The sequence below is a fragment of the Rhodnius prolixus genome, unplaced genomic scaffold (genome assembly GCF_049639745.1).
Source record: "Rhodnius prolixus isolate KJV_2025 unplaced genomic scaffold, Rpr scaffold_10, whole genome shotgun sequence".
NCBI lineage: Eukaryota > Metazoa > Arthropoda > Insecta > Hemiptera > Reduviidae > Rhodnius > Rhodnius prolixus.
This window is the reverse complement of record NW_027411615.1, coordinates 7,926,611-7,953,446: the sequence shown is the minus strand read 5'-3', so window position 1 is coordinate 7,953,446 and position 26,836 is coordinate 7,926,611. Positions and strand designations below refer to the sequence as shown.

At 31.4% G+C, this 26,836-nt stretch overlaps 4 protein-coding genes across 10 annotated transcripts; 2 read left to right on the top strand and 2 right to left on the bottom strand.

Moving 5' to 3' along the window:
- Positions 1 to 283: 283 nt before the first annotated feature.
- On the bottom strand, positions 284 to 7,844 carry Pdrg1 (Pdrg1 prefoldin-like subunit). 5 transcript variants are annotated; one of them, XM_074133052.1, is made up of 2 exons: positions 7,704 to 7,844; positions 284 to 921 (listed from the first exon to the last, which is right to left on the bottom strand). In XM_074133052.1, the coding sequence occupies exons 1-2, from the start codon at positions 7,704 to 7,706 to the stop codon at positions 523 to 525; spliced, it is 402 nt and encodes a 133-aa protein (XP_073989153.1). In that variant the 5' UTR covers positions 7,707 to 7,844; the 3' UTR covers positions 284 to 522. The 5 variants fall into 5 exon arrangements, with proteins under 5 accessions (XP_073989153.1, XP_073989156.1, XP_073989154.1 ...); XM_074133055.1 differs by lacking the exon at positions 7,704 to 7,844 and adding an exon at positions 1,702 to 1,840; XM_074133053.1 differs by lacking the exon at positions 7,704 to 7,844 and adding an exon at positions 1,656 to 1,809.
- Positions 2,040 to 7,524, top strand: LOC141456771 (vesicle transport protein SFT2B). Its single transcript, XM_074133050.1, has 4 exons — positions 2,040 to 2,180; positions 2,252 to 2,421; positions 4,384 to 4,501; positions 6,825 to 7,524. Exons 1-4 carry the CDS (start codon positions 2,112 to 2,114, stop codon positions 6,951 to 6,953), a joined length of 486 nt encoding a protein of 161 aa, XP_073989151.1. The 5' UTR covers positions 2,040 to 2,111; the 3' UTR covers positions 6,954 to 7,524.
- LOC141456764 (serine/threonine-protein kinase VRK1-like) lies at positions 7,769 to 14,746 on the bottom strand. Of its 2 annotated transcripts, none has more exons than XM_074133032.1 (8): positions 14,220 to 14,746; positions 13,966 to 14,134; positions 13,389 to 13,438; positions 13,128 to 13,197; positions 12,204 to 12,400; positions 11,911 to 12,127; positions 9,142 to 9,318; positions 7,769 to 8,726 (listed from the first exon to the last, which is right to left on the bottom strand). In XM_074133032.1, exons 2-8 carry the CDS (start codon positions 14,129 to 14,131, stop codon positions 8,161 to 8,163), a joined length of 1,443 nt encoding a protein of 480 aa, XP_073989133.1. In that variant the 5' UTR covers positions 14,132 to 14,134; positions 14,220 to 14,746; the 3' UTR covers positions 7,769 to 8,160. The 2 variants fall into 2 exon arrangements, with proteins under 2 accessions (XP_073989133.1, XP_073989132.1); XM_074133031.1 differs by having other exon boundaries at positions 14,326 to 14,746.
- Positions 14,747 to 14,926: 180 nt separating this feature from the next.
- On the top strand, positions 14,927 to 25,122 carry Pen (karyopherin subunit alpha). Of its 2 annotated transcripts, none has more exons than XM_074133029.1 (12): positions 14,927 to 15,081; positions 16,543 to 16,627; positions 17,246 to 17,408; positions 17,508 to 17,655; positions 19,533 to 19,705; positions 20,172 to 20,254; positions 21,648 to 21,786; positions 21,864 to 22,039; positions 22,117 to 22,299; positions 23,441 to 23,623; positions 24,243 to 24,392; positions 24,496 to 25,122. In XM_074133029.1, exons 2-12 carry the CDS (start codon positions 16,559 to 16,561, stop codon positions 24,583 to 24,585), a joined length of 1,557 nt encoding a protein of 518 aa, XP_073989130.1. In that variant the 5' UTR covers positions 14,927 to 15,081; positions 16,543 to 16,558; the 3' UTR covers positions 24,586 to 25,122. The 2 variants fall into 2 exon arrangements, with proteins under 2 accessions (XP_073989130.1, XP_073989131.1); XM_074133030.1 differs by lacking the exon at positions 14,927 to 15,081 and adding an exon at positions 15,439 to 15,584.
- The last annotated feature ends 1,714 nt before the right edge of the window (positions 25,123 to 26,836 follow it).

The window sequence follows — 26,836 nt, the reverse complement described above, 5'->3', positions numbered from 1 at the left end:
TAATAACCGATCTCGTGTTAATATTTTTTATAGTTTTTTTTGCTCCTTGTCCTGTTTTTTGATACAAAAATAATGATCGTATGTCTCAGGTTTCACGACTTTGAAATAGTATAGTTTGCCTTCTGTTAAAAACATGCTTTTCCCCTAAGAAGAAAAATTACAGCACATAGCATTTACAATCATATAGCTTCGCGCTGGATAAAGGACAGCCAATTTAGCTCCTAAATTAGGTTATTAACCTAATTTAATGAATATGATATTCTAGGAATAGATATTAAAAATGTTTAAAGTTCTTGATAACTTTAATAAACGTTACACATTAATGACCAATTATTTTTGTAAAGTAATTACATATTGCTTTCATTGCAAGCTACACAAAATATTTTAATACGAAAAAACATGCAACATGAATTCAAAGATTCATAGTAATTCTAAACCTTTAAAGCTCTTTTGTGCACAGAAATCGAAGAAATACTAACTTTCTGTGATAATAGCCCAGCCATAAAAAAATATGTAATATGGTTAAGTACTCCTTCTCCCTAATGCTTGGCCAACAGCCGAAAATTCTTCTTTGTCCAATGCTCTTAAATCAAACCCAGGCACAGGATCTTGATATTCTAAATCTCTCAGTTTATTTACTTTTACTTTGAGATTGCTCCTCAATTTATTAACTTGAGTATCACTCTTGAGTTGGTCTTTCTGTAAAAGATCTTTGGCTTTTTCAGTAGACATGCGTATCAAAAGAGGTCCAACAGCAACCCAAGCTTTTTTCTTTTTCGTTTTTGTTAATGCTCTAAAACCCATCCTCGTCTCATTTCTGCGAGCATCTAATGCCACAATTTCTGCTTTGTCTACTAAAATTTCCTCAGCCAATGATTCAATGTCGGCAAGTTCTTTCAGGCTTTTCTGTGGATCTTCCATCTAAAAAGGAAAAACTAGGATTATTTCATCTTACTCAATTTACATTTTATAGTCAAAGGAAAATACAATATTTTATGCAAAAAAAAAGTTTTGTGAAAAAGATCTGAAAGCAGCATATTACATTAGGTGACAATCTTAGCAACATAAGAAATCTTTCAGTCAGAACAACCAAAGATTCACATTATGAATAGATATATTCGTACGATAAGATATGATAAATTTTCGTAGCTGTCTTTTTCGCTTTAAGCAAAAACAATTAGATGACTTTGAGGTTTCAGTACCTCAGCAAATTAACGGCGAAGAAGGCTCACGCCTCACCAACAAATCAATAACCGCAAGATGAAACGAACCATCTTAAACATACCAAGATGTCAAGACTATTTGTACATTTAAGCAATTATTTATTTATTAAAGAGAGAAGGAACATAAGTAAATTCATAATGCTAGAATATGCGTAAATGGAATGTTAGCAATGATGCAGGATTGTTTATGAAAAGTCCAATTCAGGTCTCTGCTATTCATTTCTATAAATGGCAAGTCCACCTTTATTAAATACTAACTCATAATGTGCACTGAGAGTTTGTACCTATGATTCAATAACTTAATTATTATTTAATAACTTAAATTATAATTACTTAAATCGTTTGATGATTTAAAAAATTCAGTGCTAACAAAGACAGCTAGGTTAAGCCCTAAGTAACAGTTTGCAAAAATAATTTTTGTAGTTACATTACCAATAGAATTTGTAATTTTCTCTACACTAAATAACCAAAAAATCACCAGATAAATAACACTATCTTCAGGTAGAAGATACAAAATTTTCAAACTGATGTTAGGTTATTCCGCCATATATTTTCTCAGCTGATTCAAATGTGCTCTGCTCTACATATGGTCAACCTGAAGCTGTGTAAATGTAAACACGTAGTTGTTCCCCTGTAGTATTTACTCCTACGTTTCTTAGGTTTAGTTCAGTGAAGTTCTGCGTCAGTTTTTGTCATATCATTTTTTCTTCCCTTTTCGTGTTTGTCCTGCTTCATTCTCATTACTATAAAATTTATTGAAAGTAAGGTTAGAATTTCAATAGTAGAATTACAATTAAATTTGTACGAACATATTATCAGAATAATGCAAGTTGCATAAGATTTCTTTTAAATTAGTCTTTATTTTTTTTGAAATAATTGCACCTACTGATGGATAAACTTAAACGCTTCTTAAATGGAGATGACCGGGACGATGATAGCTCAACAGGTATCATACCTGTAAGTACTACATTGAAAGATTCGTTTATGCGGTAGCATTTTAAAAGATCTAATATTTTTTATTTTACTAGAATTTAGATGCAACATCTTTAAGCTGGTCAACTAGGATAACTGGTTTCATAGTATGTTTTATAATCGGAATAATATTGTCTTTATTTGGAAGCCTGTCATTGTTCCTGCATAAAGGGCTCTCACTTTTTGCTATATTTTATACTACTGGAAATATTGTTTCTCTATTGAGGTAAAGTTATACTTTTTATTCGATTACTATAATATGCCTAATTGGGTTTTTGAGATCTGGATTAAATTAGGACTTAAGATGTAGATAATCATATTTATTTTCTAAGTTCGGCTATTTCAGTTTAGATTTAGTAGTGTGAATAAAAATAATTTGCTTGATTTAAGTATCCATTCAACTAAATCAGTAGTTTGAAGTTTAAGTTTCCCCCATGATGGATGTAAACTCAGATAATGTCCAATAATAATTGTTGACTACATTCTCCATAAAACAAACCATCAGTAAAATGTTCTGCTAAAATTTTTGTTTGGACAACTAAATAAATTTATTACCATATGCACTAAGGCAAAAACAATCATACAATCGTTATTACTAACACGCAATCAAGAAATATTAAAATACAAAAGTCAACTTTGTAATCTAACACTTAACGTTCACACTCTCGATTTACCATTACTTCTATTAGGGTATTCCGGTTTGGGAAGAATGTGCTCCAAACTTTATGTAATGAAACCTTACGTGAGGAAATCAGAAATAATTTTTTTAGCTGTTTGCAGTGCTGACGGGATCATCTTTTTATCACTCGATTAATGTAGGAATGTTTGATTTTGTGGAGTTATGATGTTTTGTGCTATAAAAATGTATTTTCTTAAGTGGAAAGCGTCATTTGCTGCTGCAATTTACTGATATCTGCTTCAGAATTAGAGAGTATAACGTTCTGTGTTTCTTGGCATCCCATGTTGCCTCCAAGTCATTATTCATTTTATTTTTTAATTCAAGTTGATCTCCATCTAAGAAATTCGTCAGTGCATTGACGGCCTTCAGACAGTGTTCTCTTGTTACCGACAACGTAATCCATCATTAGACAGTGAGCTGAAGAGGCCCCTAGGAAGAGACAATCAAGATCAGCACACCTGGGTTGGAACCGGTTACACACGCTTATCATTCCGTTGCTCTACTATTGTTTCTTCCCTTTTCAACCATAGTATACGCGAACCCACTATTTTTTGAAGTGAATAGTTTCCCTTATTTGCGCCTGCGTAACCAACTAGTGATCAGTGATCAAATAGTGTTATATTTATCAAATATCGTAAGGTTCTCTTTTTAACATAGGGATTAATAGTCTTAAATAATTTATTATGCGAAGGATATGTCCGGTCGCGCAGCAGTTGCTCAGTTTATTAAGAACCTTCGAGAAATCTATTGTCGAGTTTTTCATTCTCTTCGGTTCTAGTGATATCGAGAAGTTTTATTTCTGCATCAAGTGGTGTACTTACTAGTTCGTAATCCTTCAATCCGCATATTTCCAAGACTTATTGGATGGTCTGCCAAACAGACGAGAGGAACAAGTACGAAGCCCTTCTTCATTTATTTTTCCAGTTCTCGGATGTCCCTTATTTGCATATAGCGCTTCTGTATTAGACTTATTATTATTAGTGTTTATTCCTTTCTGATTCAATTTCTTCATTATTTCTGTTTTCAGTACTTTTGGCGAAAATAAAATCATCACAGACTCAATTGCAAGGGAATAGGTGCGGATTGTAGCTTTTTCTAATCCAGAACTGAAAATCGTGACTAAAAATATTGATTTTTATTTTATTTTAGATACTCTATCTTCTTGTTTTATGCAGGAATTACCTCCTTCGCGCTTCTTTCTCCATCTGATCCCGCACTCCTACTATAATCTGTTTTATATTTTTACATAATATGTAAATATCGTATTAAAAATACTAACCCGAAGCTGAATAATGTTTAGCCTTGTTAACAGGAGTATAGCGTTCAATATATAAAAATGTAATTTAGATTATTTTCTAAATCTCTTTTTACTACTATTTTTTCTAAATTTAGAATTTTGTTTTAAATATTTCAAAAGCAAACTATTGCAACCATAGGCTTTTTTTCTGAACAATCTTATTAAATTCCACTATTTTTTTGTAAATATTTCTTAAAATAATATGATTTTAGCACGTGTTTTTTAATGGGACCAGTAAAGCAACTGAAGAGGATGTTTGCACCTACAAGAGTGATTTCTACTGTACTGGTTATTGTCATGATAGGAGTAACGCTATTCGCAGCGATTTATGTATGTTTTTTTTATGTATGGACATAAATTATGTGTTTTAATTATGTAACATTTTACGCTTAAATTTCTATGATCAGTTTAGGTAATAACGAGCTTAAGCCCCTATTTTATATTTTCTTTACATTTCTGAAAAGGAGTAATGTATGTTAAATTTAGTTTCCTCCGGAAATGCAGGCTGGTTTTGAGGAACTTGGTTTGAGACCGAGAAAGTGGATTTTAAAAAATAATTTGCTTGTGAGTCTCAGTTTTTGCTTGAAGATATATATACACTGGGCCAAAAAAGTCTGTGAACACTAACCTAAATTTTATTACTTTTATTATTATCTTATTAGAAACTTCTTTTATTTTCAAATGAAATATACTATTCGATAGAGAGAAACCAGAGTTTTTCATTTTATATTCAATCTTTTATTTTTGTTCAGCAGGAATATCACAATTAAATGTTTAACAAAACAACACCCCAAACTAATGCAAAAAAAGTCTGTGAACACTTTGCAGAAATAAATCATTCTTACACATTGTACGTGAATTATAAATTTTAAAAACTTGTAGGACCTCCTATGTTCCTAATCACTTCCAACAAACGAGCTTTCATCGATCCTAATAATTTTGTGGTCGTCAATGTTGGAATTTTATCCCACTCTTCTAAAATAGCGTTTTTTAGTTGTTCACGGTTTCTTATTCCTCGTTTATTTATTTCGCGGCTGATTTCATCCCACAAATGTTCTATTGGGTTAAGGTCTGGCATTTGTGGAGGGGTGTTTAGGCGCCAGAGTGTATTATTTAAAAGCCATTCCCGAGTTTTTGGTGCGGTATGTTTCGGGTCATTGTCTTGTTGGAAGACAAACGTTCCCTCCAACCCTAATTTTTTTGAATTTTCTTTTAAATTGCGTCTTAATATATCCACATACACATATTGGTCCATCATACCATTAATTAGATCTAACTTGCCCACTCCTTTAGCACTCATGCACCCCACACCAGAATGTTGCCTCCCCCATGCTTAAAAGTAGGCTTCATATTTTTCATTTTCATAGCTTCATTTCTTTTTTGCCACACTTTGTCGTCAATCAGACCCACATACATTGAATTTCGACTCATCTGAAAAGATTACGGTTTCCCAGAAACTAGAAGGCTTAGAAACATATTCTTTCGCGAAATCCAATCGGCGGTTACTATTTATTTTATTGATTAAAGGTTTTTTCCTCGGGACTCGACCGCAATAATCGTATTCATGTAATTTATTTCTAATTGTATGTGGTGTTACGCTTACACATAACCACTTGATAATTCTTGACTGATTTTTTGAGCGCTTGTTCTGGGTTCTTCTCGAACAGACTTCAGAATTTGCCGTTTATGAAAGGAATTAAGTTTTGGTGGCCGTCCACTGCGTGGCCTACTAATCACATTTCCGTACTTTTTAATTATATTATGCACCGTTGAAGGGTTTTTTTGAACTATCTTCCCTATTTCTCGAATACTTTTTCTTTCATTTCGCAACGTCACAATAAGTTCTCGAATTGGTCTGGGAACTTCCATATTAGTGGTTAAATATGTACTAATTAGATTATTTATTCACAAAACTGACTGTAGTGGTTTCTACAATACAATAGAGAACTTTGAAACTTTATTCAATCGTTTTTCTGTTTGTTATCTTAATGTTTTTACATATTTATACAGCTGTTCACAGACTTTTTTTGCATTCGTTTGGGGTGTTGTTTTGTTAAACATTTAATTGTGATATTCCTGCTGAACAAAAATAAAAGATTGAATATAAAATGAAAAACTCTGGTTTCTCTCTATCGAATAGTATATTTCATTTGAAAATAAAAGAAGTTTCTAATAAGATAATAATAAAAGTAATAAAATTTAGGTTAGTGTTCACAGACTTTTTTGGCCCAGTGTATATAAAAGCTTGTATATATATGTATAAGCTTGGGTATATATATGAGCTTGGAGCTCATTACTGTCCCACTATTTGTTTTACTGTTACAGTCCTGAACCAATTTTGGAAGAATTGTTTTCTAAGGGGGCTCAATCAGCCTACTTTTGGCTAAGAGCAATTTTCTTTGTTTAGAAGCCTTATTTCAAGATTATATTAGATCAGATACATTTCTGACGTTTAGAATCTTAAATATCCGAAAGAAACTTTGAAATTTTCACTGACTAACTTCGTTAGTTTGGTGGATTGGCATCTGTTCCTTTTTATCTCCTAAAGCCAACCTGTTTTGAGTGAAATAATTTTGTTATCGTTAATCATGTACATATATAATTAGTAATTTGCTTAGTCATTTCTGTTTTTTTTTTTTTTTTTTTTTTGCAGCTAAAGAACGCACCATTATGTCTGCTATTCCTAATTTTGCAGTGGCTAGCTATGGTATGGTACTCTCTATCGTACATACCTTACGCAAGAGACGCAGTCAAGAAAACTTTCGAATCATGCATTGCATAACCGATCAAATAAACTAATATTTTAGACTAATTAAATTCGCTTCCAAGCGTATAATCACTGAAACATGAACTTATTTTTTTTAAACCCCTTGATTGTAGTGTTTACAGTAATTTGTTTTGTAATTATCAGGCCGTCTAAAATCCCAAACATTTTTCTTTTTTTTATATATTTATTTAATGAAATACATATATCAGAATGGTTACTAATTTTAAACCAAAAACTTATAAGACTTGTCTTAGTTATAATATAATACCAGATACTTAATATAAATCTATTTTTTTAAATGCCGTAGCATTGTATTTAATGAATAAGTGCCTTTTGAATGTTTAAATATTTTTCATTGTATGTAAATTGAAATTGAAAAAGATGCTCATCAAGTAACTAAGTATTTCAATAAGCATTTATAGTAGAGTTAATTTTATATGAAATATTTCTAACATTTTTCTAGAATAAAAAAAAAAAAATAAGTAATTGCTTTACTAAACAGCTGTTGAGTGTTTATGGGAACAAATACATATGTTTTGTTAAGGTTTATGTAATACAATAAAAATAGTAGTTTTTACTGTTTTTATTTTTTAGAAGTTTTTCTTAACAACCAGATCAACATAATTGCTAAACAAATAACATATAAAGTAATACTGAATTAAATTACAGGCAACGTTCAGATTTTTTTTTACAAATTGACATCAAAACTGATGTAGCCTGTATATTTATATATTGTATATATATTAAAAAAAAACTAATCCATACCATTTGTTTCCTTCAATATCGCGGTAAACTAGTAAAATAATACGTTAAAAAATCTCTATTGTTGGTCTTACTAAACAAACCTCTTATTATTTATGATTTTTAAAAATTGAATTTAAATTTCCATAACTTGAAGAATACAGCTGTTCCTCATACACAATATTTTTGAATTTTCGTACATACATTTTTTATTTTTAGTTCAATAAAACCTAGATATTTCAGAAGTTATTAAATGAATAAAAATAATAATTTATTCTATAATGCAATGTGGAGAAATTTTTTATTTTTGATAAACTTTTTCTTATGACACAATAGAGGTTTTTAACAAAATTAATGCGTTTTTTCCCTTAGTTTCGATAAAACAAGGTTTTACAATGAACTTAGTTTCTATTATACTTTGCCATTTCAACACCCTACGAAAGACTGCATAGGAAACAGAAAGCAGTAATACAAATTTATTTCAAGTATATTTCTTTTTAGTAACGGTTTTTTTAATATACACTCCAGCTTTATTCTCCCTAAGTCCTGCTTTAACTGTTGGAGCATCTTTCCAGCTGACTTTAAATTCGACAGATTTTCTTAATTTATTTGTTTTTTTCGGAGTTTCTTTTTTCATCGGAGTATTTTTTAAACCTGAAGATTTATTAAATTCATCTGGAGTTAAAAATATATCTTCATCTGATAACACTGATATATTTTTCGGCGTTTCAAAAGCAGGAGTGCCTGGAATTCTTTCTGGTGTCTTAATATCTGCTACTTCCACACTTTCTTGTTTTTTTGTGGTATTTCTGACAACCCTTTTCTTAACAGGCGTTTTCCTTTTTTTAATAGGGATATCCTCATCTGATTCGTTATTAACGATTTGCATTAATTTATGTTTTTTAGTGTTAACACTAAATTCCAAATTCCCAGAGACAGGTGCTTTTAGACGTTTCAACTCTTTAGTGAATAAATCTTTACAATACTTATAGTTAGGGCAGTCATTGTATTTCACCTTTGATATGTAATCGAAGAATTCATACATTACTGAAAACAACAAATTTTAAACTTGATAAAATATTAAATAATTTAGACATGGATAACATTTTTTACGAAACATTTGTTAAATGGACTTCATGAATTTGTTAATTCCCAGTGATAAATTTACAACTGAAAATCAATTTACTTCTTTTTTTAAGTTTAACTTTAAAAAAAGAACGATACTGAGTCGTTATGTAATATAAAAAAAATCTTCCAATTCTCGTAGAAACAGAATCATCTGAAATCGCAATTATTACTGTGGATATGGTATGAAACTCTTACAGCAATGTACTGTTCTATCTTTGAGATATAAGACATATTAAGCGTAGAAAGTGAAAGAAGGAAATATTAATAAGGTTTTATGAAGAAAACTGTTTTTTATATACATAACTAATTTAGTCAACAAAAATGATCACACTACCTTTAGGAGCATTTGGAAAATGTTTGTCCATATAATCCTTAGGATTTGCCATAAATTCTTTCTTTTTATCATATACTTTCTCTTTATTTTTTATGTCTTTTTCCCAAGGTAATGTTGAGCAGAGCCACTGAAGCAAATTATAGCCTAAAATTTCAAAATCACCTCTCCGTGTTGGAACTTAAAACAAACAAAATTCATATTAAATGAAATGGTTATATAAATAATACATAAAATAATTTTAATTTATCAGTTCTTGAAAATGTAATGGGCAAAAGAACAGAAATAGTTGCTTTGTGTCTAAAACAGACTAAAAACGAAAGTTTTTCCGTGTTCGACCTATATCATATTTCTAGTACAAAGAGAATTTTCATTCGGACAATAAAATATTTAGATTTTAACTAATTAATTTTTTATCACACACGAACTTTCTTTAAACTTTTGACGCCTTCTTAAATTTTTTTCTTTTGTCTTGCTCAGAGGAATACTAAAAGAGCTGAAGAATGCAGGTAAAAATTATAACGCAAAGGCAATAATTCGGGACTTGAGGGGTATATTGCTTTTTCATTCGGTAATTTGGATCGTGGTTTATTAAATAAATAAACTACTGATTGAAATCCATTCGCAAATAAATCTTAGCTTTTTTACTTCTTTGGAGAATTTCCTACTTTCGGCCCGAGATATGAAATCAGGGAATGGCGGACCCGAAGCAAATCATAATCAAAAGAACTGTTTGGAAAGCCGGAATTCCCGAAGGAAGAACGGCAAGGGAATGTGGAATAAATATCTAGTGAAAGGCTGCCAAAGAAAATGTTATACGGTATGCCAGGAGGCGAGAACGTCTACGGCTGGAATGGCTGAACATGTTGAGCAGGACCTCCGCGAATTAGGTACCAGAAGATGGCGCCTCAAGGATCGTGGAGAGTGGGACAGACTTGTCGGAGAGGTCTAGATCCAGTAATGGACTGTTGAGCTGTTAAGTAAGTAAGTAAGTGAATTTCTTACGCATCAAAACAAATAAATCATCAACCTATAATCATAGTGTTAATAAATGTTTACAAGCAATGACAAAAATTGCAAAAAAAAAGGCGCATTTGCACCAACCGAATTAACATATGTTTAAATTGCACCATAAGCCCCTATTTTTCCCAGTTCCAGCATTCGTGAAAAAGTATTAGAGTGGTCCTAGGTTGGTGTAAAAGGTTGTGATAAAAAAAGTTCATTGAACGTAAATTGCGATCTCTCGGCCAGAAACTAAGAGCATTTCTAAAATTAATTAGCTATTATTTTATTTTTTTAAAATATTTTCTCAATACCTAACCCAACCATTTTCTTTATTAAACTTTTTTGTTAACAACTAATTTTACCTTCGCTTACTGTAACGATATTAAAGTATTGCGATCGTGTAAAATTTTTGAAATTTAATTTTCAGCGAAAATATTCCTTTTGAGGTCCCACAAACCAAAGTTATTCATGAAGTTTTTAGACTGGTCTAATGTTTTTACACACCGACTGTTACGACTATTCGTCTTATACCAACGCTTCGTTGGATGTACTACTTTTACATTTTCTTTCGCAGTATAGCTGAGGACATTTAAGTAACATGGGGAGAGTTTCCACATCGAGCAAAATTTCGCCTTTACATTTTTGCCCTGAATTTCTGAATTTGAAACACTACAGTCTGAAAAACTATTATTCCTGCGCAAACCGAAATATTACAACTCGGATTAGCCTTCTTCTGCTCGGTTCCCACCAATCAAAGTTTAAAGTAATTATTAACGTTCATTTTGTACTTAAAAGAGATCATGTTAACTTAATCTAAGGAAGAATTACAAAAAGAAAGTGAGTGCTGCATCCGAACTGAAGGAGTAGTTTTAAAGTGAAAAATAAATGGATTTACTTCTCAAACAAAATTCTCCCTCCAGTAATAAGTTACTGAGCGCCCTTAATAGCTCCAAAAATGTTTTTTTGACACTGGCAGATTTGTTCTTCACTCAATGAATATATGTTACTTACACGTAGCTTTTGTTTTAATAATGTTTACTACGAAAGTAGGTTTTAAGGTGGTTATATTGGAGAGCTGTAAATGGGCTGAAGAGATAAATGTTATTTCGAAAGAAAACTAAAGTAATACCGGTTACATCAAACAGAATTCTGTAAATTTTCTTTTTCAATGCTTTAGTTAATTTGACAACTTTAGCTTAATAATGAATTTAGCTTTTGATTTTAATAAATAGTACTGTATTATCTCCCAAAGTAGTGAGAAGTACGTATTCTTTAGACAACTTAGTGGCCAGACTAGTAACTCGGCCTAATTACAAAAGCAACTTAGGCACTCGCACAATACATTGAACGAACAAGCTCTAGCTCACCATATGCATTGTTTCACAAGAAGAACCTATCATTTATCGAGGACACAGGTTTATAGAGAGTCAGCGCGAAGAAAAGTGAACCCTTGTGACCTTAGCTAGAATAGAATACAGTTATGTAGCGAACATTACGTTAGATGTAACATCTACACTTCTCTCTAAAATGTAGCTGTTTCCTTCGACAGAAGACAAAATGTGCGCAACTGATCAAAATGAGAGAAAATCTAAAAAATTTTCCGAGCGCTAATAACTTCAGACTTAAACTGAGCGCCTAACAAAAAAAGAAGTACTTTCAAGACTGATAATGCTCAGGCAGAGGAAGTATTTTAGATTTGAAAAAAGTTTAAAATTTTTTTTATGATAATCCAACATGAGGAATCAATTAACACAAACGTATTCTTACCTCCTTGATGCCAATCACAACTAGTATACTCAATAGTACCATTGTGAGCCTGTTTTGGATCTCTTTTAAACTCCTTGGTAGTATATTTACATGCGAGACCAAAATCGACTAAAAATACGTTATTTTCTGTACCACTTTTAATGCCAAGTAAAAGATTTGCTCCTTTAATATCACCATGAATGTAGTCTTTGTCGTGAATGTAGTTAAGGGCATCTATCTAAAATAAATAAATAAGTAAGCACTTCTTGTTATAAGTAACACTACTTGAAGATCATTTTGAAAAGATAACTTACAATTTGTAGAGCACATTTATAAACGGTTGCTGGGGGGAACTTTCTTTGATTATTCAAAAACATACTCCACAAATCTTTTCCATATCTTTCAATTACCATAAATCTATATTTCTGATTATTGTAATTGTGAGTTCCTGAACCATAATAGGTAGGTATACCAAGTACTTTTGTTTTTTTTGACTGTTTCCAAGATTCCACTGAAACATAATCATTTTAAAAAAGATTCTCGAAAATTAGAAAATCAGTATTATTATGAACGAGGATGGAGAAAGTTTCTGTAACTCAACCAACCCGCATAGCCAAGCCCTGAAGAGGACAATATATTTGTCGAAACGTTGGCAAAAAGACGAGTTGTTTTATTTGACCGGTTCCTCGCAAATCTTCCATCCTAAGTTTTACAATTTGCGGTCACGAAAACTATATATTCATTATGAACGAGAATATAGCTACTGACCGTTATTCACCATTAAAGAAGAAATAAGGTTTACGTTCGAAAAACAATACGCGACTCGCATGGTAGTATATATTACTAGTTAGGAGTTGTAACTCCAAATCCAATGCCATCTTCTCTAGTATCAAAGTTTTATATAAGTGTTATCCGTCTTTATAGTGAATACTGAGTAAGTGAAATTGAAAATGAACAAGAGTTCGCCTGTGGAAACGTTAAACTCAAGCAGCTATTCAAAAAAACTATCTCTGCATGATAAGTACATGGTTTGAGGAAGCCAGTGTTTGGCTGAGATTATTGCGGACAAAAATATTTAAAACAATGTGTCGAATTCGGTGGGCCTCAGAATTACACATGGCAGGTAGCGTGTTGGCTAGTCTTATATTAATAAAAAGGAAGTCAGAACCTATTTTCATATTCAAGACTGAATACCCTTCATAATGGAAAATTTTAATTTATTTAAGAATAATGCTTACCATCTATCCGGTTAGCAATTTTTATATAAAAATTTTTTTCCATAAATAGTGGTCCATTTTCATGAGGTTCCTGTAAATAAAGTTTTAGGTTACAATATATTAATCAATTAAAACATTTCATTCCTTAACTATGCCTTAAGAGGAACCCTAAGTATGCAACAAGTAAAGGTGTGAAATATCTTCAGGAAGATATTTAATTTTTATTTTTAATGGTATTTTTTAGGATCCTTAAAAGAATTAGAACTCGGAAATTTTACTCACTATTTTAACTGCGTAAGGAAAGGTTGGATCAATTTGCTTATTTTCTGAAGCTGAAAATTAAAAATAACAAAAATTGAAGGACATTATTAGAAACGTCTTTTACTCTAAATTTAAACAAAATAAATCTACCTACTTTTGTGCATTTCATTAGTATACAATATTAAAAGTGCTTAACAAAATAAAAATTCTCAACAAAAATTTGTACCTACTCTTTAGATTCTCTGATAAGACCACAAACATTATTAGTTTAAGCCTTGTGTTAATAATATTCCACTGAACATGTAAGATTTACAAAGTCAAGATTTATAATTACGTAGCACTACAACTTACACAGGTTTGCAAACAAGAGACTTGAATATACTAAAAAAGGAATCCGAGTCGGAAAATGCAAGGTTTACCTCAATATCTTACGCAATATTAATAGTTACTTGAGCTATTGAAAAATGACTTAATACATTATACAATCAGAACAGACTGTTTCAATGAAATTTATCCTTCCACCTTTATTAAAAAACAAACTTGAATCTACTTGTAATTTTATAGCAAAACTTCTATGTTTGATAGCTGTAAAATTTACCGGAATAAATTTCTCCAAAGCCACCTTTTCCTATCGGTGGTCCTAATACCCATTCTTTCTTTGCAGAATCTCGCAGCACTTCCCCCTCAGGTAGTCTCTCCGGAAAACTATATCCATTAGCATTTTTTTGCCGTTTAACTGGTTTTTGAGGTTTAAGCTTAGACATCTCCTGTACCCAAAAAAAAATTCAAATTGAGATATCACAAAAATGCTAAATAAACAAGTTTTAAGGATTAAACATTAAATGTTTTTACAATAACAGTTTAACGTGAAATAAATTGAACTACAAAAATTTCTTCTCAATGCGTTAAAATATAATTCATTGTAGGGAGATTAACGTTCTTTCAAATTATAGTGTACCTTAACACAGTATGAAGAAGAAGGACGTGTCTAAACTTGTCAGTGAAAACAATAACGGACAATAGTGATTAAAACTAAATGCCACCAATGCATTCCTGCCGGCCTTCACTCTGTCGCAAGACTCCTTGAATAATTATTTACTATGGTTTGGGTTAGTCGTGAAGAAAACCTCTACGTCGTCTTTTACAAAAATTCTGCCAACCTAAACAAATCTATAATTATAATTAACGAACAATAAAATTACTTAATGAGGAATTTTTTCAAACAATAATTTTTAAGACGTAGTGAAGCGGTGAAATGTTCTGTACTTAGGCTTTGATTCTCCAAATCTCAGATAAATTTGAATTAATATTTTCAACCTGATTTAAATTACATATCTGTTGAAACAATCTTTTAAGAAAGTTTTTAATCAATCATTTTAGGTACAATTTCAAAATGGTAAGCAGTTCTCAAAAGTGAAAATAGTAATAAAGAAATTAATTAAAAGTAAAATATTTATTGTTTTTATTTGGTTAAAAACTTTGAACCAAACGAACTGTTAGTTTAAAGTTCATCGCAAACATAAGGGCGGTAGTAGGGTACGTTTTTAAATGTAAACCGCCATTTTTGCCCTGGATCTCCATCTCATTCGCCACAGTTCTCCGTGCCAGCCAGCACGCATTATATTGAATTGAATCAAGAGAGGAAAGTTAGTGTGATTTTCTGTAAACATTGAACTAGTCTTCGCAAGTTTCGTACTTCATAACTGATAAAAGAGTAAGTAAAAAAATAATATTCTGTATTTCAATCGGTATTTACATTTGATTTAGCTGTACAAGCGTGTTGAAATATTGTCTTCTGAAATAATTTTTAAATTTCTTACAGCAGTAAAAGAATTAGAAATTAAATCACGTTATTACATACAAATACTGATTGTTATACTAATACTGATATGTGAACGAAATGTAAATAAGTAGTTGAGATTTCTTAACTTTTTGCATTTTAGTTTTATAAGTAAAAGATAAAAACATTTTTTGAGTTTTAAATCTAATGTTCTTTGAGATTTATTTGAAATAGCCTTTGTTTTAACAAAATACAAGATAATGGAGTGTGATAAATGTATTGAAATTAATTATTTCATGCTGGTGGAAATGGGAAGTGCAATATGTAGACATGTTAGTACACGCAAGAAAACGAGTACTTGGAGAGCTATAATGTAATCAAGATAAAAAAAATCTTGAAATGTAACATTGCAAGATATATTTTACTTGAAATATTAGGTAAGAGAAATTAAATCTTGTGCACTGTTTAGTTACTGCTGGAAAGTTAGTTTAGGATTAGCACTTGTGTGAAGTTTGAAATTATTTATTTATGGCATTCACTTTAATTATTACATAAGTAATATTTGAACTCATGTATGAGAGGTTGACATGTATTGGAAAAAAATTAATTTGACTAAATATTGTGTTTGTGACTCTGAATGGATAACGCTTTTGAATCTAATCAAAAATTCTGTAATGGACATAATCTAGATTCCTAGATTTAGGCTTTACACCCAGAATTTTCTCATTAGGGTGTATGGATTACACAAGAATGTTCTAATATCTTCTTTTCTAAATTAATTTCTGATATAAGAAAATAATAGAAACGTCGGCAAGAATTTAGTGAAATCCTTATTTTACGAAGATCTAATTAAAAAAAAAAAAAAGGAAATTTCAAGAAGTAGAATATTGCTTTTTTTTTTACTTGTTTTCACTGTTCTTTCTATTTTATCCGCTTCAATAGAACCTTCAATTTTGCTTACCCACTTATTCAGTTGTATCTCAGTCTAAGTACAGAACACTTCCATTATGTATTTAAAGAGGCCATGGAAAGGTAGATTACGTGTACAGACACTTCGGTTTAGCGAAAAGAAGCTTGTTAATGGTTAGTTCGTGTTGTTTGGGATTTTCCATAATGATTATTAGGCTTCCCGCATGTAACCATGATAAGTGGATAATCAGTCTACTCTAACTCAAATAACACTGCAGATTAGGCTTGAGGAATGGGATACGTAAGCCCACGTCGAAGTAAGAGTAAATATTGCGAGGAAAAACAAATAATTTGTCCCAGTTAATTTATATAGATATTAACCATTGAGATATAATTGAATGCGACAGTGTAAACATACTGTATTAGTCTTGAATTCAATTAGGTTCTAAATTGTGTTTACATAAAATAATATAAACTTGTTTTCAGAACTCGGATATTCAAGATGCCGTCTCAAGAAAATAATATTCCAAATCGTCTTAGACACTTCAAAAGTAGAGGAATTGATTCTGAGGTAATTTTTAAACATATATATATATATATATATATATGTTCATTCGTTATTTTCTGTTTGTTAATTATCTCTAAATTTCTTAAATGATTTACATAGTTATTATTTTATATTTTTAATGAACTATTTTGACAGTAAGAATTTTAAATTTGTATTCTTTATTAGTGACTTTAAACTATTAATATGTGGGATTAAACTAGCGAGAATTCGGCAAATTAAAGTTCTAAGTTCTGTTATATTCTCTCTCACTCTGGTAATACTTGGCAATATGACTGTTCTCCACTCCATGGTTCTCAGTTTTTTTCTGTAACTCACATAACTACATAAGACTAACGAATTGTTATTGATTTCATTACCAATAGTTTTTTAAAAAGATGTTTTGTATTTTTGTTCCTGTGTTTCAATAGACTAATATGTTTTTGTAATATCAAGGTCTGAGGGAGGCAAAAAATGTGTCGAAACGGCGTAAATACTGATTTGCTATTTTAAGCGAATCCTCGCTACATTAATCCTAAATTTTAAGAATTGTAAACTTTTATTTGATGTTCAAAATTTAAAAAAACTTTATTTGAAGTTACTGGATTCACAGGAAAATTTAATTCAATTTAATTTAATTTTTAGGAGATGCGCAGACGGCGAAATGAAGTTAGTGTAGAATTGAGAAAAATGAAAAAGGAAGAACAGTTATTGAAAAGAAGGAACATATCTTTAAGAGATGAACCTACCAGCCCATTGCAAGAGAGTAATGCCCAAGTACCCACAACTATTGAAGAAATAACTGCTGGTACCTTTTTTTTTATAACCATCCTATTCTCCTTTCTTTGTGGTATTCTTTCTGAATAGATTGAATTTGCTCAATGAATCATTTTATTTATTTTTACAGGAATGCAAAGTTCTGACGAAAATCTTCAGTTTTTGGCCACCCAAGCGGCTAGAAAAACATTAAGCCGTGAGAAGAATCCTCCTATTGATATTCTGATAAATTCTGGGCTCGTTCCTCGGTGCATTGAATTTCTAAGTTGTTTTAACAAGTAAGTCATACTTGTTGTTATAATGATCTCAATTTATTACTTTATAATAGATTAAGCAAATTATTTATATTTTTGTTTTATAAAGTTGCTCCAAAAAGTAGTTGGGTGAAAAAAGTTCCATTCTCTCTTTCATCCAAACTATTGTTTTATCTGGAAAGAACCTTTCAATCTTCTGAAAGTAGTAATACCTCGTTTCTTAAACGGAATTAACTGGGCATGACAACAAATGCAACTAAATAACTAAAAGTTATGTCACCTTCAATCTAAATATATTCAATGATCTTTCAAGAAGCACCTCTACAGTACGTTAACCCTAACAAATCTAAAAAGGCAAGATTTATTCTCTTTTCAATAAAAAAAGCTTTATTCTCTTAGGTAAGCTTATCACGTCATTCTAATTGGCTATTAGACTTTTTTCCCACATGTCATGATTGTTACAAATACCAGACACTATGGTTATTATGGGTTTACTGTGGAAGTAATTACCATTAGAAATAACGTAAATTAGCATAATATGGCAAGCTGAACTCCGTCGAGGTGAGTGAGTGTTGATAAAAGTCTTGTAGTGTCGCATAAAAAGGCTACCGAATTGCCTTTGTTAAAACTAACGAAATTTTGTCATTGTTTGTTGTTCTAGTTTTCCGCGGACATCCTCCAACCATCTCATTCTCGGCCTGCTCCTCAATCTTCTACCACCTGGGTGACCATCCATTGCTTTCTTGGGTATTCTCTCTTTTCTCATTCTTTCTACGTGCCCAATCCACCTCAGTCTACTGGCTTTTACCATTCTCACTATATCTGGTTCACGGTACAGCAACCCTCAGTTCTGAGTAGGATCTCATTTTCCATCCGTCACCACTTCTTACAGGACCATATACTTTTCTTAAAACCTTTTTTCCCCAGGTATTTAAACTTTTTTCCTGCTTTTTCGTTAACACCCCGGTTTCTGCTACATAGTTCACAATTTGTATCACAACAGGGCTTATCATGGTTTTGTATATATTTTGATTTCTCTAAAAACCGTCTTGCTTTTTAAAGAAAACATTGTGATGTGATGCATAGCTTGTTGTTTCTAATTTTACATATTTGGAGTTCCTTTTACAAATTTGGCTACATTCAATTAGCAGCTAATTTTTTTTTTATATTAAACAAAAAGTTGCATTGACCTTTTTTTATCATCTAAAGGTGACCCAATGAAAAACTGCTCCATTGCTCTCACTTTCCATATAAATCATATTATTTTTTTCTTTTAGGGGGCAATGTCCCTTATGCACTATTTGGGCTTACGATATATGGGATGACCTGAGTGTTGATTGATGGCACTAAAGCAGAAATATTTAAATAAAACTGGTAGTAGAAATTAGAATGGGGTTCATTTTCAAGTACCTAGAATAAGCGTACTTTTGAAATTAGTTACTTTAAAACCCCTTAAACTATAATAATAATACATTTTCTGTGGATATAGACGTATATAAATCATTTAAAAATCATTACAAAAGGATTTCCTCTCAGCTTTGGGTGAATTGAATCTAAGGTATTCATTTTCATGCCCAAAAATTATTGTATATCCACGTTTAATTGAAAAAAAATTAGTATCTTGTTTGTAATGGTATTTTACACAAATTTCAAACTCTTGAATATTGTACATTTTGCAACAAAATAGAATGACTTCATTAAACATTTCTCTTCAGGAAAGGATTAGAGTTCAGTGATTAATGTCGCGGAAATCCCAGATTGATTCCAGCTAAATTAATTTAGTAAAGTTGTAAATAAAATAATTCGTATAATATTTACAAAAGTGATTTTATTTGTAACTGTCAACTATAATTTTAAAAAGAAATAAAGTAAATATTGTTTCAATATTATTTATTATTCAGCCCTCCACTTCAATTTGAAGCAGCCTGGGCTCTAACAAATGTAGCTTCCGGTACTTCAGAGCAAACAATGGCAGTAGTTAAAGGAGGAGCCGTACCTAAATTGGTCGACTTGCTTTCTTCTCCAGAACTAAATGTTGCTGAACAAGCTGTGTGGGCACTAGGCAATATAGCAGGTAAAGTTTCAAAATAAGAAGTAATTTTCTGAAATATATATTATTTATATATATATATATATATTTCTGTGAAATATTTTTTTTTTTTTTTTTTTTTTTGGCGCATCGACAGCTGAGGTCATTAGCGCCCGGAGCTTTTTCCAGTGCACTGCCGGCCTCCGGACAGTGTTCTCTCGTTACAGACAACACTGTCCATCACCGGACAGTGAGCTGTAAGAAGCTCCTAGGAAGAGAAAATCTAAGGGTCAGCTGCTGGATTCGAACCCGGGACCTCCGCGTGGGAGTCCAGTATGCTAACCTCATAGCTAATCCCTTCCCTGAAATATTCTAATTTCTTTATTAATGTTACTGTAATATGCTTTGATATTTGGGAAGAAAGAATTCATTAATTCCAATAACATAATACATACAATTTTTTGCAGCATTTGTGATAGATTTACTCTATTGCTTCTTTCTCGTTTAATAGGAGATGGTGCTATTAGCAGAGATTTGGTTCTTCAACACAACGCAATGCCTGCCTTACTGGGACTCATCAAACCAGACACTAGTGTAATTTTCTGCGCTCATTTATTACACATTTCTGTTCATTGAAATTCAAATGTGATATTTATTTATTTATTTATTTTATAAATTGATCCAACGCAATTTATTTCTCTTGGCTAATTATAGAATACTAGGTGTTATTCTTAATTGTGCTGTAAGATTGTCTGGGTGATCCTATAAATCTTGACTCAGTTTTTTCTATTGGAATTAATACTTTTATTAAGAAATGCAGCTCTCGAAGCCGTGCTTGTTTGTCAGTGCTAATTGAATAGTCTTGGCGAACATGTTTGTGCCTTTCAGATAATCTTTTGTAGTTTACACAGAGTAGCTGAACGCTCTGATAAGTGCTGAAGAATGCTCTCTGTATATGTGTGCCCATCTACATTTTGGATTAATATTTTAGCCTAGTATTTGCTTTTGAGGGTGTTATTATTTTTTGCGTACATTATAACTCGTGAAAATAACCTATCTGTGAATCTCCTTAAAAATTGAATCTCTGAAAATAGAGTGCCCAGCAATAACCATTTAGGCTGATCAAGATCGTTTTCGGTTTAACGCTGTTTAAACTAACGAATTTGAAAATGTACTGAACCCATTCAGATTTTTGTTCGGTCTCGCTATTGACATCCAATTTGTGATTTACGATATACAGAGTAAGCTTTTAAGTGTTCATTACTATAAAAATACTTTAAATTCTAAAAAACAAATTTCAAAACAAACATCCTGAACTAAAAGTCTACGAGTGAAGGGAAACCATAAAAACCGTTATCGGAAGTGTGCTTTTTCTTAATTTTTAATTTTATTCTCGCAGTTATTTTGGAAATGGAGCCTTAATTTCCTTTTAAGAGATATAAGCCTGTATAAATAAACACAACTTCATTATGTTCTTTTAACGCCAGCACAATACTTATGGGTATAAAATGTCTAGTCGAAATGTCGAATGGCATTTCCTAATGACAAAATAAAATTTTAGTCCCTAGTAGGGACTCCCTACCGTTAATGCAATCACACTTTATGTAATTTTCTAGACAATAAACTCCCTTTTTAGGACTAATTCTATCTTTTATTGACAAAGGAAATTTAATTACAATAGTTGTTCTAAGAAAAAGTCGTGTCAGTATTTATATCAGATTTTTATCATCATTCCACCGCATTATAATGAAATAATTATGATAAACGCTTTATAGCCTTCACGTACTTAATTTTGTAGCCAAACTGGCCCCTTTATGTTTTAGGTGTGAATACGCAATTATATCTAGATAAGTGTCAATTATATCGAAATAATATTTAAGGAAATTTTATCGTGTCTCGTTGTAACATCTCATGTCTACTTCGCAAAGTGTATACTGAGTGTGTAATTTAATACAGTTTAAAAACATTATTTTTCTCATTCTTGTAGATAATGTTTTTAAGAAATATTGTGTGGAGTTTATCAAACTTGTGCAGAAATAAGAATCCTCCGCCGCCTTTTAATATTGTGCGCCTCTGTCTGCCATATTTGTGCAAGTTGCTATACTACAATGATAACGATGTTTTAGGTTAGTAAGAATGTGTTTTTTGGTATTAAACTTGGATTCAGCGTTCAATACATTGAGCAACTATTCTTTTTTTTTAGCTGATGCATGTTGGGCACTATCTTATTTAACCGATGGTCCTAATGACAAAATACAAGCTGTTGTGGACACTGGAATTGTGGAACGATTAGTTGAATTACTGTCAGGTTCTGATACAGCTGTTCTTACACCCGCTTTAAGAACTGTTGGTAATATAGTTACAGGAAATGACTCTCAGGTACATTTATTTAGTTATTTAGTTATGATTTTCAATTAATTATACTTATTTTATTATTATTATACACTATTTCACAGACTGATGCTATAATAAACGCCGGTGCTTTGAAACATCTGGCAACACTTTTAAAGCATGATCGTCAAAATATAGTAAAAGAAGCTGCATGGACTGTGTCTAATATTACAGCTGGAAATGTCGACCAGATAGAGAAAGTTATTAGTGCTGGCATTATTCAACCTTTGCTGCATGTTCTGGAAAAGGTATCTAAATTTTCTCCCACTCCTTTTTTTAGCAGAAAGGTATTCTTAAATTGTTGATTAAATCTTACATTTCTGAAGTGTCACTTTAGTACACTTTTGGTTTTATCAACTTCAGATTATCAAGGTAATTCAAAGCGTAAAACTCCGTGTTTGAGTAAACTCAGTTAACCGAAAGTGTGTTATTCGCGAATATGTCCGGAAGTTACCGAAAAAAAAAAGATTTTCGTTAAATCTGAAATCTGTTTTTATTATTGACAATCACTTTTATTTCATAATTTTTTCGGAAATGTTAATTTATTGAGTGTTTATGGTGGGAGTATAAAGTTACTCTCTATTGCCTGTGTGTCCCTCCATTTCCGCGGTAGGGGTGTGTCACGAAGAGGGAGAGGGGTTATTTTTAGAGCCAGGTTTCTAGTTTGGAAATTTTGCCGTGTACGATCACAAGCTGATGGGGCAGGGGCTCTCGGATGGGATTGTTGGGCATCCAGCAATGGACGAGAACTGGCGGATATTGCTGGGGAAGCTCATCCACAATGTGCCTAGACGCTTACTTGAGACTTATAAGTCCATCCTTCCACTGGCCCTTTACTAATAGTTGAGTTAAGGTCCATTTAATCGTCCTTAGATATTTTTTTTTGTGAACACGAGATAAAAATAAGCTTTAAAAGTGGATCAACGTTTTCTTCTAAAAAAAATTGATTAAACGTGATGATTCAGATTCATATCTGAAGCTGGAAGAAAATACGAACTGATTTTAAAGGTTATTTAAGATACATTAGATAGTCCTAAGAATATAGAATTAAATTTTTTAGCAACAGAGAATCAAAGCACTGCAAATTAATGTAAACCATGTAATCAAAGTTCAATCAATAAGGTAATAATAAAGGCCACCATTGCAGTCGCCTGTTTACACAGCAATATTATAAACTCTACAATGGCTCTATTCCATTTAGTTAAGATACCCTTGCATCATGTCAGTGAATCAGCACATTTCATACTGAACATTTGGCGTATAAAGAAATTCGTGTTGACGCTACTACTTCTTTTCCTTCAATAAATAAAATAAATTATTCATAATTTGTGCTTAAAAAAAGGGTTTTTGGTGCTTCAATTATTTTCTTTTTCTATTATTTTCTTACAGGGAGACTTCAGATCACAAAAAGAAGCTGCGTGGGCCGTCACTAATCTTACATCTGGAGGAAGTACACAACAGTTAGCCACTATTGTACAAGCTGGTGTTTTATTTTATTTATGCGATTTGCTGAACTGTAAAGAGTGGAAAACTGTAATAGTAGTGTTGGATGGATTACAAAATATTCTTGCGGTAATTTCTACTAATTATACTTTCTCTTCGTTTCTTGCTTTTATTTTTATTTATTTTAAGAATTTGGTTAGTATAGAGAAATTGAAAAGGCTGATGAACAAAGTTATCGATTTATGTTTGATTTAAGGAAGTCAAAGAAAAAAAAATTGCGACCATCTTTAAAGAATCCATTGAATCTCATCGATGTGAGGTGATAATAATAAAATCGGGAAGAAAGGATCGATTTAGAAACTGCTGCTATCAATAAATTCATCTTAGAAGTTTGACTGAAATTATAAATATAATTACAGAATGGAGGATGGGAATTCAGTTGCTGGCCTTTAGGTTTTCCTTTTGTAGGTGTTTCTTACTGGTCGCTTCCCTGCCTGTAACGAGAAAACACTGACAGTAGACCGGCAGTGCACTAAAAGTTGATGAGCCTTAAATTAAATTATTGACTAGCCTTAATCAAAATTAAGATATATCTTTGAACAGTCGAATTGTGATTCGTAGACATGATCTTGTGATATATATTATATATTGGCTGGCTGGTGCCAATGTTGTCCTCTTAGCAGGTACCTTTAACTTCGATAAGACCATATGCAGTTTTCTATTTCACAATAATCACTACTATTTTTAGGCAGCACAAAAAACTGGCGAATTGGAAAATGTTGCTCTAATGATTGAAGAATGCGGCGGTTTAGAAAAATTAGAACTTCTTCAACATCATGAGAACGAACAAGTATATCATAAGAGTAGCAGCATTATTGATGCTTTTTTCTCTTCTACGGTAAGTACTTTGAATCGGTTTTCTTGTAGACTTACTCAGTCTGAATTCATAGCTAATTAGCTTTTAAAGCAAAATATATTTGTAAACGTATATGTTGCATTAGGATGAAGGGGATTCTGCAGAACATGAGAATGGGCAGTTAGTTTTCAATCAAAATGCAAGTGTACCTCAAGGTGGTTTTTCATTCCAGTGAAATTATTCCAGTTATCTGTGATGTTTCTTATTCTACGACTGAAACTTGATCATTCCTATTTTATTTTTAGTTGCTCGAATATGATGTTTATTTGTTTTACATTAAGTTAAATAATTTTTTGTTTTATTTGTTTTTTTCTATTTTTTTTTTTAACATTTAAATAGACTCGATAAATGGTCTTATAAACTTTGTATGAGAATTTTAAATTCGAATTTCTTTTAAAGTTTATATGAGAATTTTAAATTCTAATACATTCTGTCCCAGTATTGGATTCTTTGTAATGATTCCTGTCAAATGAATTTAAATAATATTTTCATGTTTAAATCCTTGAATTTTTCATGTAAATTAAGAAGAAAGAGGTCAATCAACTTTATAAATTAACTTAAAAGAACTGATTTGAAGGATAAAGTTTAATGCATAGTTTATGTTGATTGCTTCGTTATGAAATGAAAATTTTTATATCATATAAAATTGATTTTGAATTTTGTACTTTTATAGCATTGTATAGCATTTTTTAGTAAAGAAATTTTTCTATTATCTTTTTTGTTTCTTACCTGTTGCGAAACTAAATTGTATTCATTAATGGAAATTGAACAAATTATGTATAGGTAAATCTTAAATTAGTTACAAATGTAAACTTGAGCCCATCAATAGAAGCCTAATTTAGTTTCTAGAAATAAATTCTTCTTCTTCCAAGGGTTCCTGAACAAGAAGTAAAAACCATTGGAAAAAGTAGAAATCGTCTTCTTCTCTCACTCGAACACTCCTGTTTTGTATTTGATAGTCACTATTAAGGCCAATGGTAAAATGTACATGTAGGTACGATCTTTTTTTTAGAAGTGAGAAGTAAAAAGCTATAGAAAAAGTCAAAATTGACTAATTTTGCTTATTTGATAGTTAGTATTAAGACCAATGCTAAATTGAAATTGTGAATATCATTTTCAAAAAAAAGTAAGTAAAAACAGTTGGAAAAATAAGAATGATGCTGTGCCTGAATTTAATAGTTAATATTAAGGCTACCGCTAGATTGTAAATATCATTGGATATAGGAGAAATTGTCCCCAGGAAGACTGCTGATCCACTTTTTCCAATGGTTTTTCTTTCTTGTTTCTCAAAATTGATTGACCTAGCTTACATAATCTACCCTTGGTCTTAAAATTAACTGTCAAATACTGAAACATAAGTGTACTAGTGAAATTAGGAGAAATATTCCACTTTTTCCAACTGTTTTTACTTCTTGTTTTTCAAAATAGATCGGCTCAATATTCAAAATCTAGCTTTTAACTTAATAATTACTATCAAATACGGAAACAGAAGCGTTCCAATGAAATTAAGAGAAAAGATCCACTTCTAAACTAGCCTTGGTCTTAATATTAACTGTCATATAAGGAAACGTGTATTCTAGTGAAATTATGAGTAATTTTCAACTTTTCTAATAGTTTTTACGTCAATTTTTTCAAACTGCTTACACAATCTAGCCTTGGCCTTAATATAAAGCCATCAAATACTGATACAGCAGTCTTCCAGTAAAATTAGGAATCAATTTCTCCTATTTCCAATGGTTTTTATTTCTTGTGTTTCTAAACAGATCGGCCTAATTAGTACAATTTGGCACTGGCTTTAGTGTTAACTATTAAATCGAGGAGCAGCATCATTCCTATCAGATTAAAGTTAGATGAAAAGATCCTCTTTTTCCAATGGTTTTTCTTATTTGTTTCTCGAAATAGATTGACCTAGCGTATATAAGCTGGCATTAGTATTAACTGCCTTATACGGAAACATTCACGAATCGTGATATACGTTTTCTTATTTCTCCTAGTCTTACTGTTAATTGATGGATACAATGGATTAGCATAGCTGAGGAACAACGTTAGATTTGTTGACAACCTTTTACACCACATCTTCAACTTGTTATCAAGCCGTTAGTTTTAATGATTTACTTACGGATAATAATTTTAGTTAGGTTACTCGTAAATAGTGAAATATCAATGCATCTTATAGAGATTTATTAAGAATTTTCCTCGCTTGTTGTACCAATATTATTGCCCCATAATTAATAAAATAGTTTCATAAGATTGGTTGGTTCTATTATACATAGCTTGTGAAGAGAGTGGAATTTACAAATACATTATTTTGGTAATTGTTCCATTTAAACCAAAGAATAATTCAGAAATTGTAGTCCTTAATTAGAAATTCTGTACATTCTCTTCTTACTTGAAAATTAGGAATGGAAAAAAATAGACCTATTAAG